Source organism: Aegilops tauschii, chromosome 2 (genome assembly GCF_002575655.3).
Source record: "Aegilops tauschii subsp. strangulata cultivar AL8/78 chromosome 2, Aet v6.0, whole genome shotgun sequence".
Taxonomy (NCBI): Eukaryota; Viridiplantae; Streptophyta; class Magnoliopsida; order Poales; family Poaceae; genus Aegilops; species Aegilops tauschii.
In genome coordinates, this window is record NC_053036.3 from 12,862,500 (window position 1) to 12,877,002 (window position 14,503).

General features: G+C 44.8%; 1 protein-coding gene across 3 annotated transcripts; it reads left to right on the forward strand.

Moving 5' to 3' along the window:
- Positions 1-9,661: 9,661 nt before the first annotated feature.
- Positions 9,662-13,199, forward strand: LOC109752468 (probable serine/threonine-protein kinase PBL21). 3 transcript variants are annotated; one of them, XR_012201605.1, is made up of 5 exons: positions 9,662-9,957; positions 10,370-10,902; positions 11,014-12,189; positions 12,293-12,376; positions 12,476-13,199. XR_012201605.1 is itself a non-coding variant. In XM_040401327.2 (4 exons), exons 2-4 carry the CDS (start codon positions 10,432-10,434, stop codon positions 12,320-12,322), a joined length of 1,677 nt encoding a protein of 558 aa, XP_040257261.1. In that variant the 5' UTR covers positions 9,662-9,957; positions 10,370-10,431; the 3' UTR covers positions 12,323-13,199. The 3 variants fall into 3 exon arrangements, 1 of the variants encoding a protein (XP_040257261.1); XR_012201606.1 differs by having other exon boundaries at positions 9,681-9,957; positions 10,364-10,902; XM_040401327.2 differs by having other exon boundaries at positions 12,293-13,199.
- The last annotated feature ends 1,304 nt before the right edge of the window (positions 13,200-14,503 follow it).

Here is a 14,503-nt window from a genome sequence, read left to right on the forward strand (position 1 = left end):
TAAGACTTAAGATAAGACTATCTTATCAACCATTGTACATGCCCTCATTAGGTCAAGCAATCTGAGAGTGAGAATAAGAGGGGTCTGGGATGTGTGCCTATGGCTGGTTGGGGGGTAATTCTGGGCCGCCGGGGCTCGGCTGTTGTTTTCTCTCCTTCAGATTTTTGCATGACGCTACACGCTACAACTTTTAGCGTGAAAATAGTGTGCTATAACGCGATTAGTACCGTAGCGAGCAAAATTGCTCAAAAGTAGCGCACCCCTTTCTGGATACACTATAGCGACGCTATAACGCCGAAATAGCGTACTATTTTTTCGTTGCGTCCCATATATACTGCCCCGTCAGCTTCATCCGACAGTGTGTGTATGTAAGTGGACGTCCCTCCGTCCTGTGGCTATACGACATTGAGTGGATGAATAATTCAATCAATATGTTAAGGAAGAAGAAGCAAAACTTATGATCTCTTCCTCTACCGCGTGCAATGGCCACCTTGGCTCCAGCTAGCAACTATGTGACAAAACTTGGTGACGAAGGTCAGGATGATATACCACCGATACGATAACGACCTCACATTGCGATCATAGATCACTACAGGAATCAGCTACTTTGCAATCTGCCACGGCAGACGGCAAAGGCAAGGATGGCGGACGGCAAAGGCCTTTGCCGTCTGCCACGGACGGCAAAAGGCTCCGGCAAAGTAGGCTACGGTAAAGAGCTTCTTTGCCGTCTGCTTTCTGAAGCGGACGGCAAAGGGGCCTTTGCCATCAGCGGCGGACGGAAAAGAAAGCCGACGGCAATAAATTCGCTGTTAGTCCGTTAGGCGTCTAACGGCAGCCTTTGCCGTCCGCCGCTCGGCAAAGACTGCAGGCTCTTTGCCATCTGCTGACAGATAGCAAAGATACCAAATAGGCATTAATTCTGTTTCTTCTTATATCCATTCATTTTCACAGAAAATCAAACACACACACACACACACACATATATATAGTAGCAAGTTTCATCCATACATATACATAGTTTCATCAATATTACACAGTTTCATCCATAGGTAGCAAGTTTCACAAAGTAAAAACAAAAACGAAAGACAAGCACTCCATATCTGAAATTACAAGAAATGACCTAAAACTAAATATCTATTTTCCTAGGCAGCACACACTTGACCACCATAGCAGCTTGCTGGACCGTTGTATCTGTGGAGCACAAAACAACAGTCAGCCTGATTAGAAATTTTACGGAGAGCAGTGCTAGTTTAAGAGTTATGAACAAATAGAAATGATGCATAAATTCCTATTATTCAACAAACATAAGTTATTTCCAAGTGAAACACGGGGCAATGTTATCCACTTCAAAACAGAACAGAACACACAGGTACACACATCGTCAAGTTTTTTCCACAAATGAGTTACTGATTGAGTTCAAGAAATGACCAAGGGCCTAATTGGTTCACAGGACCTAAAAACTCATAAATAGGAAAATCACTGGGTTGCAATGTCATGCCCTCTCTTGATACAATATGATCGACAGGATGTTTGAGTGCATCATAGAAAACCATAGGAGTTTTTCAAGGCTGCATATTACAATCATATGGAATAATTTGAAGCAGAGAGGCCCCAAAAGGGGAAATCATGCTGTGTGGGAAAAGAGAATACCATTCACCGCAATGAAAAATATAGCATGCCAGAATCACTATGAGCACAATCAAATTGAGTTATCTAAGCAATTTGACAATCAAATGGAGTTAACACGGCCCCAGCGTTAGGGATTTAGTGACGGCAGCAGTCTGCCAGCCGCCTTCCTCAATAGAAGGGACAGACCCAGTGCTAGAAGCAGAACAAGAACGTTGATACACAAGATAAGCACAAGCCCCTTGAGAGCAGTCTGCTTGGCAGAACAATTAATTAACCTCTAGAAGCAGAAGAAGCACGTGGGTAGACAAGTTATTATGAAGAACCAACCTTGAGAGCGGTCTGCTTGCGCAAGATATCATTGGACTTGTGGACAAGAAAACAGTATAATCCTAGGCTGTGTCAGGTAACAACAATGTGGAGCAAGGTATCATGGTCATAAACAGCTAGGCTAACATGGTTATGAACAACTAGACTAGAACAGTAAGAGGGCAGTGAGGATTGATGAATCATCATCATTAAATAAAGAAGAAAAAAGAACATCCTTGGTTGCAGGTGGTAATAAAAGAGCTAGATTGGAGCAGGACAGTGGTGCGTGACAAGTTAGAGAAGAAATCAGCATAATCTTGGGCTAAAAGGCAACAATTTAGACATCTAGGTCAAGGCAGCAGGGTTTCGCCAGAGGAAGTTGGCACATTTCCTGCATCCGGTCAGTCCACTGTGAACCCCCGAAGGGGCCAAGAACAGGAGCGATAACTAGTGCTTGATGTGATGCGAGTTGACCGCGAATCTAGACTAGCAGAGCAGAGCAGAACGGCGATGGAAACAAGGAAACAGAGATGGGGGGTGAACAGAGCAGGGGACCTTCTGTGGCGCGTCGTCGTGGTCGGGGTGGACGACGCCGTCGTGGTCGAGCTCGAGGTCGGACTCGACGATGTCCTCGTCGAGCTCGTCGGGCTCGGGGGTGGGGTCGCGCATGTCCTGGTCGTCCTCCCCCTCCTCCTCGTCCTCCTCATCGTCGTCGTCGATGTCGTCCATGGAACTCGCCTGCGCTTCCAAATCCAACATAAAAAAGGAGATCAGACAAGAAAAGAAAAGAAACAGAGGATCGGGGACGGGAAAGGAAGGGGAAGGGATGCGGAAGATCAGACCTTGGGGGCAACGGGCTTGGCGGAGGAGGCGGCGGGCTTGGCAGAGGAGGCGGCGGCGGATCTAAGCGAGGGAGACAAGGGTGAGGGGAAATGGTGAGGTGGCAGCGCGCACCGGCCGGCGGAGACGAGGTGGCGCAGCGGCGCGGGGTCGGGAGGCTCTCGGCTGTGGGGCGGGCGTCGTCGAATCCCGCCGGAGCTCGCTGGAATCGGCCGGCGTAGCTTCTCGCGGGAGGGAGAGGGAGAGACGAGCGGGAGAGAGAGGGGTGGGGCGGAGAGAGAGGGGATAGGGATAGAGGAGGTGGGGCAGCGGCGGGGTGGGGCTCGGTCGTTAGTTAGGTCACATCTTTGCCGTCCGCCCACCCTTTGCCGTCCGCTTTGTTTCCTCTTTGACGTCTGCTAGCAAACGACAAAGAGGGGGGCCGTTAAGTTTTTTCCAATTAGCTCGTTTAGTGGAGCCAGCTCTCTCTTTGCCGTCAGCCAGCGGACGGCAAAGAACAGACTGATGGCAAAGACCTTCTTTGCCACCAGCCAGTTCTTTGTCGTCCGTTTTCCTGAAGCGGACGGCAAAGACCTTCTTTGCCGTCAGCCAGCAGACGGCAAAGAACTGGCAGACGGCAAATAAGCTAATTCCAGTAGTGGATGATGTGCATGTCGTAGGCGCAATGTGCTTTCGTGCATGAAAGATTCATGCACTTGCTGCCAGAATGTCCTCCCTCTGCTCTTGCCTACAAAATCCCGGATACGGTCAACCACGCATCACACAACAACTCATCCTCCATGGTTGAACACCCCGCCATCCTTCTTACTCAGAGAAAATGACATGGTGTACGAAAATAAGCTCAATGACATTTGACCGAACACCTGTTGGGAGTGTTGGCCGCCATGGAGGTCGTCGACAGGGTGGCTGAGTGTACCTCGGTGCAAACAACTCCAGGGTGGACAGCGTCATCGTAAAAGGCGAGCGGGCATGTCGGTGCTGGTTGCGAACATCCGGTAATACTTGTGTGGCGGCCAGAGAGGTACAGTGACAGTGGTAGAGGTGGAGGTTGCGGATGCAATGCAAGAGGGGGGTGGCAGAGTAGAAAACTAGGAGGGCGGATTCAGTTGGCCTGGGGCGTCGGAGTCCAACGTGGCTGCTGTCCGGACTCCTGCGCATGCCCACTTTGTCTCCACTTTTGCGGGAGGAAGTGTGACAAGACCGCGAAGCAGACCGATACAGGCCACTTTTGATGTCTTTCGTGGTCCGCACCACGCGGTTCGGACGTATACGGGTAGTTTGAGGGTCAGCGTTGGAGATGCCTAAGTAAGGGATAACTTGTGGGTCATTTTGATGGGCTAAGAGTAGGGATGAAAATGGAGTGAAAACTTTCCGTTTTTCCGAAGGAAAAAGGAAACGGAGAGGAAATATGAAAACGGAAACGGAAATTTGCGAAACAGAAGTGGAAATGGATTTTTTATGCGGAAACGGAAACAAAAACCGAACGGTGTTTTCCGGTGGAACATGCATGGAAATGGAACTTTCCGTTTATGTGGATATGGAATTTCTGTTTTTACTATAAACCTATAGCTGCTTTGTAGCCCAATCATCAAAAAGAACACAATGACACAATTAGTAGAATAGATCTGAGGCCCAACTTCTACTACCACACATGTACTCAGCTTGACCCTATACGCAATTGTCCGGTACTACTAGAATACTAAGCTAATTTGCTAACATAATGATATTATTTTGTATCCATGTTAACAACTCATTAAATTTGTTTGTTTTTGTGTGTATTTCTCTATGATTCAAGGGGGTTTTTAAGTTCCGATCAATGCCTATTTCTGTTTCCGTATCCGCTTTGTATTCGCTCCGTGTTCGTTTCCGTATTCATTTCCGGGGTTTCTGTATTCATTTTCGCTTCTGCAAAAAAATGTGAAAACAAATACGATAGCACTCAGTTCCGTTCGTTTCCGCTTCGTTTTCATCCCTAGCTAAGAGCGCCAAGTGGTGCGTCCAGCCGCCGCCACATGTCGCGTGCTGGAGCTTCTTCAGGATTTTTTGAAGAAGAAAAATCAGTGTGTGTTTTTCGGTTTTAGATGGTTTTTTTGTCCTATGTATTGAAGAAAAAGAAATTTAAAAATAATGTGCAATTTTTTCCTTCCAGTTGAAGCACAGATTTGATTTCACTCGGAAAAGAAAAAAAAACATGTTTTTTGCTTCCGTGAGAAGCATAGATGTGCTTCTCACAAGGAAAATAACGCGCTTTGTTTTTTGCTTCCACAAGAAGCGCAGATTTATTTCTCGTGGAGACACATATTTGCTTCTGTGAAATGCATAGTTATGCCCTCGGAAAGGGGAAAATGCATTCCTTTTTTTTCACGAGAAGCACAATAAAAATCACAGATTTGCTTCCACGAAAAGCATAACTATGCCACTTTGGAAAAAATGTGTTTTTTGGCTTCCACAAGAAGCAAATAGATTTGGTTTTAGTGGAGGTAGACATTTGCTTTCGCGGGAAGCACAACTAAGCCTCTCGGGTAGGGAAAAGGAGGAAAAAAAGTTCTTTCGGCTGCGAATATCAAGGTATCTAGTTCAAGTAACTCGATGCAAGAAATCCAATGATGAAAACAGTTTAAGATTTAGACACGAGGTTCAAGAGATAAAATATTTTGAATAAACAAATCTACGAAATGAGCGGAAACTCTCAGGTTACGACAAATGGCAGACATGCAATGTATCAATTGTGAGCACCAAAGAAAGGTAGGAGTCACCTTTGCAACGGTACCCATTAACTAGTGACTTCGGGGGCATCCCCATGTCTCGCTAAATAGCGAGATGTAGGGAACGCTCAACTGAAGGCTAGCGCATATGGGCCGGCCCAGCTCGCGGGACGCCATAGCCTCGCTTTTTGCCATATTTTTTCATGTTTTTATTTTTTTTCCTTTCTTTTCTGTACTTTTGTTTATATTTTTAATATTCTAAATATATATATTACGAAAAAACACTCAGCATAAAATATTTAAGAAAATGTTGATCTACAATTTGAAAAATGGTATATGTATGTAGAAAAAATATTTCTCATGTATACAAAAAAGTTGATGAAAAAGTTGACACAGTATTTAAAAAATGTTAATTAAGCGTTTCAGAAAATGTTAATCATCAAATTAAAAACTGTTAAACATGTATAATGTTTCTGAGGTATAACAAAAAAATCTTGAACGTGCATTAAAAAATTGAACATAAAAACATATAGTTTGAAAAATGTTGATCGTGTATCAAAGAAATGTTAACCATATACTGCAAAAAATGTTAACCATGTAGTAAAAACATGTTTTTATATACCCGTACCAAAAAATGTTCCTCACATATATGAAAAATATGTAGAACGTGTCTTAAAAAATTTAAACATATAAAAATAACTTTTTAGAAATGTTGCTCATCTATTTAAAAAGTTAATCATATATTATAAAATTTAAATATGTATTAAAAAATGTTCCTGATATATACCAAAAAAGTACAATGTGTATGACAAAAAGTTTCTAAACTTATTTTCTCAAATGTTAATCATGTATTTGAAAAATGTAGACATGTATAAAAACATATTTCATATATAAGTAAAATGTAAAAATGTGTAAAACAATATAGACATGTGTTAAGGAAAAATAATAAAAGGAAAGAAAGGCGGTGAACACTGAAGAAGCTGAAGAAAGAAACAAAAGAAACAGCTCAAAAATGAAGACAAACGGAAACCTGAAGAAAATCATGAAAACCCATCAGAACACGAAGAAAAACCATGAAAAATAGAAAAAGGAAAACAAAGAAAACCAGTGCAAAAAAAGAAAAGAAAGAAAGGATACAAAGAAAAACTGAAGAGAACCCATAAAGTAACAAAAAAATGAAGAAATAAAATAAAAAACTAGGTGAAAACCGAGAGATAAAGGAACAACCCGTTGAAAAACCAAAGAAACCCATGATGGAGCAAAAGAATCTGGTAAAAACCATCAAAAATTAAGAAAACAGACGAAAAACATAGAAAAATAGAAAATTGAATAAAACTGCAAACAAAAACGAAATGAAAATGAAAATAAAATAAAAAAAACCGGTCCAGAACTGTATGAGCAAATGAAGCCGAACTAGCGAGCGAGCTGAAAAAAGAAAGAGCAACACAGGCCGACCCGGTAAACTACATGAGGGGAAAACCTTCACGTGATACTAGCTTAGGGCTCGCTTAAGGTGAGATATAGTCCTGGCGATGGGAGTAACAGGCACAATTGCTAGATATATATAGCTCTCATCAACAAGAGTGGTACAGGTTGGTGATGGTCTGCAAGACACATAGCACCTTCATGTAAGTATCTCAACAATAATCGTCCCAACGAAGAGCGAAGAAGAGTATTTATGAGTAGCATTTCGGCCACACACGAGTTGTCACCGATCTCGAATGAAGTAATTGTTGAAGAATCTACAGAAGCTATTAGTGTCTTTTGAAACAAATAAACCAGGGTAGTAAAAATGATTGAAGGTAGCAGCGAGAATAACAACTTCGAAATAAAGGACATAAATTTCAAAGACGAAAAATAAAGTTTTTTTTTCCTGCAAAAGAGAGGTTACGCGTGGAGAGACTTCAGATCATGGTTTACATCAAGCGTCTCTGTGCGAAGGTAATACAAGTTACCTGCTACTTGTGGGCTGCGTTTGGATTTTCTCCAAAGATGAAGGGTGAAGCAATATAGTAGCGAATAGTATTTTCCTAAGTGAAAAGCAAGGTTATCGAACCAAAAGGAGAACCACACAAATTCCTAGTAAGCAGTAATGCACACGGAAAAGCAAATACTTGCACCCAACGTGAGCAAGAGGGCTGTCTATCCCCTTGAACTCGTTACTTGCAAGGAGTAAATCTAGTAATGGTAGATAGATACACTGAAAAGTAAAATAAAAAGAGTAAAATTGCAGCAAGGTAATTTGGTTTTAGTAATATGATTTGAATAGACCCGGGGCCATAGTTTTCACTAGAGGCTTCTCTCTCATAAAAATAACATACGGTGTGTAGACAAATTACTGTTGGGCAATTGATAGAAAAGCGCATAGTTATGATGATATATTTATGGCAATGATCATGTATATGGGCATTACGCCCGTGACAAGTAGACCGAAATAATTCTGCATCTACTACTATTACTCCATCAATCGAACGTTATCTAGCATGCATCTATGGTATTAAGTTTATGACTATAAGTGCATCAAGTGCCCCCTTAGTGATTTTGGAGTATTGAAGACAAATAGGTTGAGGAACTAATGTGTTTGTGAGTATACACATGTATTATAGTCCCTCTAGATTTGGTTTAACACATGGAAGATGACCCCTAAAAATGGATTTCTTCAAGTGAAGAATTCGGTGATGAAATTGGTAAGACCTTTGAAGAAATTGATGTGAAGACTTTATAGCGCTTGAATTAGGTCAAACAGAGTTGCATGGGACCCACGAGCTCGGGTGGCACCCCCCGGGGGGCGCACCATGTGAGCTCGTGGCTCTTCTGTAGATCTTCTGACCTCCTCCTGAACGTTATAGGGCCCGTTCTGGTCCAAAAAAAACATCGTAAGTTTCATCGTGTTTGGACTCCGCCGTTTGGTACTGATTTTCAGAAAAAACCAAAAACAAGCAAAAAAACATCAACTCACGTTGGGCACTGAGTTAATAGGTTATTCCCAAAAATGATATAAAATTGCATATAAAAACATCCAAAATTGGTAATATAATAGCATAAAACAATCAAAAATTATAGATACATCGGAGACGTATCATTACCTTGTATCGTGAGTCTGGTATTCAGATTGCTTGTTTAGTTGGCAGATCACCCTAGGGTTGTGGAACTCCTCCACGCGGGGTTACATTCCACTCTATGGTCCTACTTCGACGTTGCCACAGTGTGATCGTCTCCACAATTATTTTACTGAATTAAATTAAGGTGAAATTGGTTTAGGATATAAGTAAAATAAGGTGATTGATTATTTTGCGGAGAAGGTTAGATGAAGAGGTGGTGGGAAAAGAAAAGTGAAACATGAAAGCTTAAATTCTTTTCAAATAATAATACTTCCTCTGTCACGTGTCTAGATACATGCATATCTAGACAAATTTAAGAAAAGTAATTCCGAAGGGAGTAATAGAGATAGCAGAAAAAATCGGATATGATAGCCTCTTTTTTTCCTAGCCACTTTTTTTAGAGGAAAAGGGCATCTGTGGGGTTCCATTCCATCAGAAACGAGACCATACAGAGTACACATTAAAGGAAAAGAGATAGTAGTCTCTCTTTTGCGGACGCGGTGTTTTGGCTCCTGGGTACATATGCACCCATTGTCTAAATACACATTTTGAAAAGTTGAAAAATTCGAAACAAAAATTTCAGGGGTATATCCGGACATTCTATGTGCATGCACAAAGTTTCGGTGAAGCATCAGAAATTGTCTTTTTTACACCAGTCACAAAAAACCTCGTTTTTCACCGAAAATTTTGTGCACGCACATAGAATGTCTGGATGTATACGCGGGATTTTTGTTTGGAATTTTTCAACTTTTCAAAATGTGTATGTAGACAATGGATGCATATGCACCTAGGAGCCTTTGCAAATTTCCGCTCTTTTGCTAAATAAAAAGACCCTGACAAGTGCTTCAAGTACACGTATGGCACAAACACATGACAACTATAAACGTTTTTATGACAAAATTGGTGACGCGATGACAACAACTTTAGTTGTCAAGCATGACAAAAAAAATTTTATGTTAACTTTCAGTTTTTTTGTTATTGTTTATTTCTTTTTGGATAATAATTTTAGCAGTAGAAAACGTCACGGCCGTAGTGCTTCGCGCCACATGTTTGACATTTATCACTTGGGATAAAAAAAGCTGATAGGAATGAAGTGTGAAATACTGTAGAATTTCGGATAAGGCAAGGAAGAAGGCTTGGGATGACTGATGGTGGTGCGCTCCGGCAGCCGCGTGACCTTGGTCGGTCGGTCACCGGTATCCGCGTGGGAGCCTCCATCCCGGGGAGTTTCCGGGAAGCCGCCGCCGCCCCGCAAACCGCCACAAAGTTGCTTGCTTGACCCACCGAGACGGACTGACGGACGCTACCTCTCCTCCTCACTCTCGCGGGCGACTTGTGGCGGCGGCTGGCGAACGAGTGCGTCGGCGGCGGCAGAGGTCAGCGTCCGATCCCCTCTCTTCTCCCGGCCTTCCCCGCTCTCTCTCCTCTCGAATCTCCTATGTCGCGGCGGCCACGGCTGGATTCGCCCGGCTGCGGCCCGGCGTCTTTTGGTGCCGTGGGTGGCTCGGCGAATTTGGGGTCAAGGCGGTCCGGCGGATTTCAGTGTGCGACGGCTCGGCGGATTTGGGGGGCGCAGCTGTTCCGCGGATTTGGGGGCGCGAACGACGGGCCGGATTTTGGGGGCGCTGCGGTGGCGAGGATCTGAGGGGAGGCAGAGAGGCTGAGGGGCTTCGTGCGTGCGTGCGGCCGGTGTGCTTGCTGTACGTGCTGCCGGCGTGCGTGCTTGCCACCGTGCGTGCTTCCTGTGTACTGTACTGATCTGTTTCGTCTCCGTTGCACAAGTTTCAGGGCAACCGGGAGCAGAAACCAGGAGCCGTCCATTCGAGTCTCGATCGTGTGTGGAGACTGCCATGGCGCTGTGGACAGGGCTGGGTCAGGCGGCGACCGTGGCGCAGCTGGTCGGCGCGGACGTCGGGGGCCTCATCTCCATGATCGTGCAGGCCGCTCTGACGGCCCGGCAGAACAGGTCCGAGTGCGAGCAGCTCGCGCGTCGGGCCCTCATGATCGCGCAGCTGCTGCCGCACGTGCAGGAGCCAGAGGCGGCGCAGCCGCTGGCCGGGCTGGGTGACACGCTCCGGGACGCCCACGAGCTCGTCGTGTCGTGCCAAGGGAGGAGCGCGGCGTATCAGTTCATCATGGCTGGCAGGACAGCCGAAAAGTTCAGGGAGGTGCAGAGCAAGATAGACTCCTACCTCATCCTCTTCCCGGTGATCAGCCACATCGGCATCACACGCCGCCTTGAGAGAATCTACAATGTCCTCGTCCCAGATGACTCCACTAGAGATGAACCGTCTTCATTTCCACAGTCGTTGCAGCTGGAGGTAAATTGATCGTGCGGCTCCCTGACAAGACAAAACAGAAATTTATACAGTTACGGAGCACACGCTCTCACTGCTCATTTATGGTATCATTTGTTGTGGTCTCTTTTTCAGGAGTCTACAGAGCTTGCTCAGGAGGTACTGCCGCACGGAACCCAGGAATTCACGTTGGCGGAGATCGTGGCTGCCACCAATAACTTCGCCCCTAACACCGTGATCGGTGAAGGCGGGTCCGGAAAGGTGTACATGGGCAGGCTTTACGATGGGCGAGCGGTGGCCATCAAGAGCTTAAACAACTCGCAGTCGCAATATTTAGAGGAGTTTTGCACGGAGCTCGACATCCTATCACGGCTCCGGCACAAACACATCATCAGCCTCCTTGGATCGTGTGTGACTGTGAGCAAGCCCAAGCGTCTGCTAGCCACCCCGCAAAAGAAAAAAAAGCGCCAGCTGACCTGGTGGAGAAAGGAGCCAGAAGAACCCGAAGAGTTGGAAGAGCTACAGAGGTTCATTGTCTACGAGTACATGGAGAACGGTACGCTCTTCGACCAGATGCATTCTGATCATGGCCCCTCCACGATGTCGCCGGTGACGGGGTCCTGGAAGATGCGCATCGCTGTGCTCCTCGGCGTGTCACGCGCCATCGAGCACTTACACTGTCATGCCAACCCGCCAATCATCCACCGGGACATCAAATCGGCTAACATCCTTTTTGACGCCAATTGGGTGCCGCGTGTGTCAGACTTTGGCTTGTCGGTCGTCTGGGACATTGCAAGTGAGGAGTCGGAATTGAAAGTCGACCGGGTTGTAGGCACATTTGGGTACTTCGCCCCTGAGTACGCCTTTTATGGTCTTCTGAAGCCGGCAAGCGACGTGTACAGCCTGGGCGTGGTGATGCTCGAGGTTCTGACAGGGAAAAGTGCATATTCTTTTTTTATGAATGATGGGACAAATGTACCTTTGACAGACTTCGCACTCCCCATCATTGAAGTCGGTAATATTGAGGAGTTGTTAGACAGGCGACCTGTACCGGAGCCAACGCCTTGGCAGCTGCAGGCGATGAAACGTGTGGCGCAGATTGCATGCTGTTGCGGGAAGTTGGATGCGAAGGACCGGCCGGCCATATCAGACATCGTTGCCAACCTCGAGATGGCGTACGAGTTGATCTGCAGAGATGAGCACGGTTCAGTTGACGAGCCATGTTTGTGGCCCTTCGTCGAACAAGTTGACCTCCCATCGGACTCACCACACTCCAGGAGCTCGTCATGGGCAGGCTACCATTCCGAGCTGGTATACACTACAAACTAATAATTGAACTCTGTTCACATAAATTCAACCATGTTCATACGGTGATGAAGGGGGCTCACTACTCACTTTGTGGTCTCTTAATTAGGAATCTGAGGTGCTGGAGGAGGGGCGTTGACAACAATCGTTGAAGGCGTCCTCAGAAGGTGGTTCTCTTAATACACTGATGAAGGAGCATTATAACGCTTGTTGTTGCTGGCAGTTTTGGAAGAGCTTGGGATGGACCTCCCAGTGTAGTTTCAGTTGGCTTCCTCACCACCCACCCTACTATGCTTTCCCCAGCAGTTTATTAGGAAAGGAACACACCCGCTTGATGGTCACCACCTCACTTTGTTTTTTTTTTTTTTTTTTGCCTTGAGTTGCACATAGTCACAGTAGTCCCACTTTGTTTGTGTAGCTTCTCTTTCAAAGCCATTCATACTGTAGCAGGCTCCGCAACGGGTCACAGGTGACCGTCATGTGTTTCAATCACCCGATGAGCATCCCGTTACTGCACATAGGTAATGCCCGCTTTTGGTAAATCAATGGGCGCTTGTTAGCTTCTTCACAACCAATCCCACTATAGTTTGCTTCTTCACAACCAACCCTACTTTGATTTTCCCAGTGGCTTCTTAGGAAAGGAACATGGGGTTGATGGTAAGCACTGACTCTGTTTTTTCAGCACTTTCTTTTTGTAATATACTCCCTCCGTCCTTTTAGAGATTTCAACACTGATTACATACGGATGTATATAGACATATTTTAGAGTGTAGATTCACTCATCTTGCTTCGTATGTAGTCCGTGTTGGAATCTCTAAAGGGACTTATATTTAGGAACGGAGGGCCTGGATTTGTTGATTGAGTATTTAATTAGCTCTCTAGTTCGTTTGTTGGATTTTTTTTTCTGAATTTCGGAGCCTGGATCCATTTGTACAACGTGATGCTGATCCAATCCGAAATAGCCAAACCTATGTTTAACTCATTTGGAAATACATGTGAGTGAAATGTTCCATCGATGTCGTGGCTGGGGCCACTCATGCAGAGGTTGGAGAACGGCTGAGGTCTTTCTTCCTCTCAATGCAAGCAGTTTCTTTAGGAAAGAGAAATGATGATGTCCAACTATATATGTCGCTCTAGTTTAGAGAAGTCTGCTGTAGGATGCACTGCGCATGGATTGATTGATGCTGGCAGTTTGGCCTGCTTTTGCCTTGGTTTTTCGCTGAGTTGCAGTTTTGTGTGCTGAAACCATAATGCAGAGTTAGCTGCGGCTGAAAACCTGGAGGTAGAGTTCCCCTTGAACTGTTTTTGGGTCAGGTTGTCTTGTCGGTTCAACGGTATTTTCATATATTAATTAAATAGAGTACGTATATACAAATGAAGCAAGATGCAAGAATGGTTTATCCAGTACCAGCCCTAGGTAACATATAAATATCAGAGTAAGAGATCACAAAAAAGAGACACAAGCGTAACAGATGGGTGTCAAGCCACTCGTTTAGACAGTCTGCATTTTTGCCTTTAATTCTATGTCCCGGAAGGATCAGATCCTGCTTCGTTTCTTCCCCCGGTTTGTTAAAGAAACACATTGGGTTGATAATCACCATTGGAATTTGTTTGTTTTAGCCCTTTTCTTGTGGTAGTTACTCTGTTTCTAGCCTATGTCTCTTTTCGGTAATTACTTTCCTTTTTTTTAATCCTGGATTTGCGCATGTCATGGGCACGGCACAGCACAGCACAGCAGGCCCACTTTGTTTGTGTAGTTTCTCTTTCAAAGTCATTCATGTGGTAGGCCCCATCCTAGATCGTTGATATTTCGTTATATTCATCATGGGAAGTCGGGATTTTAGATTAAAATTTGATTTTCGGATCTAGTATAAATTTAGTGTGTCCGTGTGATGGTATAGCTATGTCGCTGTAAGGTAGTGTGGCCGTAGTTTAGAAGCCTGATATAGTGTACTGTGTATCAGTGTATGGGTCGATGTTGGCTGGGCAGTTTGTCCCGTTTTCTGTTTCTTTGTAGAGCTGCAGTTTTGTATGCTGAAAGCCTGAAACTCAGAAACTGTAATAATTAGGTCGGATCGGCAGGTCTTCGGGCACAGTTGGGTGCGGCAGAAAGCCTGGAGTAGAGTTCCCCTTGAACTGTTTTCTGGATCTGCTTATCTTATCAATTTCAGTTGAAATGAATTAGGGGACTGATGCTCCTTAATTTTATCGAAGTAAAAAAGATTCAAAACTGTGCTGGTGTGAGAAGAAACGAGTAAACGACCATAGGACTTCGCGATGTTAAGACTTAATTGCTGGCCCAAGAAGTAATACTTGCAGA

What these genes read in the sequence shown, in the direction of transcription:
- LOC109752468 (XM_040401327.2), top strand. Translation starts at nt 10,432, where the DNA reads ATGGCGCTGTGGACAGGGCTGGGTCAGGCGGCGACCGTGGCGCAGCTG. An exon ending in CACAGTCGTTGCAGCTGGAG is followed by an intron (nt 10,903 to 11,013) that starts GTAAATTGATCG and finishes TCTCTTTTTCAG; the next exon opens with GAGTCTACAGAGCTTGCTCA. An exon ending in CAGGCTACCATTCCGAGCTG is followed by an intron (nt 12,190 to 12,292) that starts GTATACACTACA and finishes TCTCTTAATTAG; the next exon opens with GAATCTGAGGTGCTGGAGGA.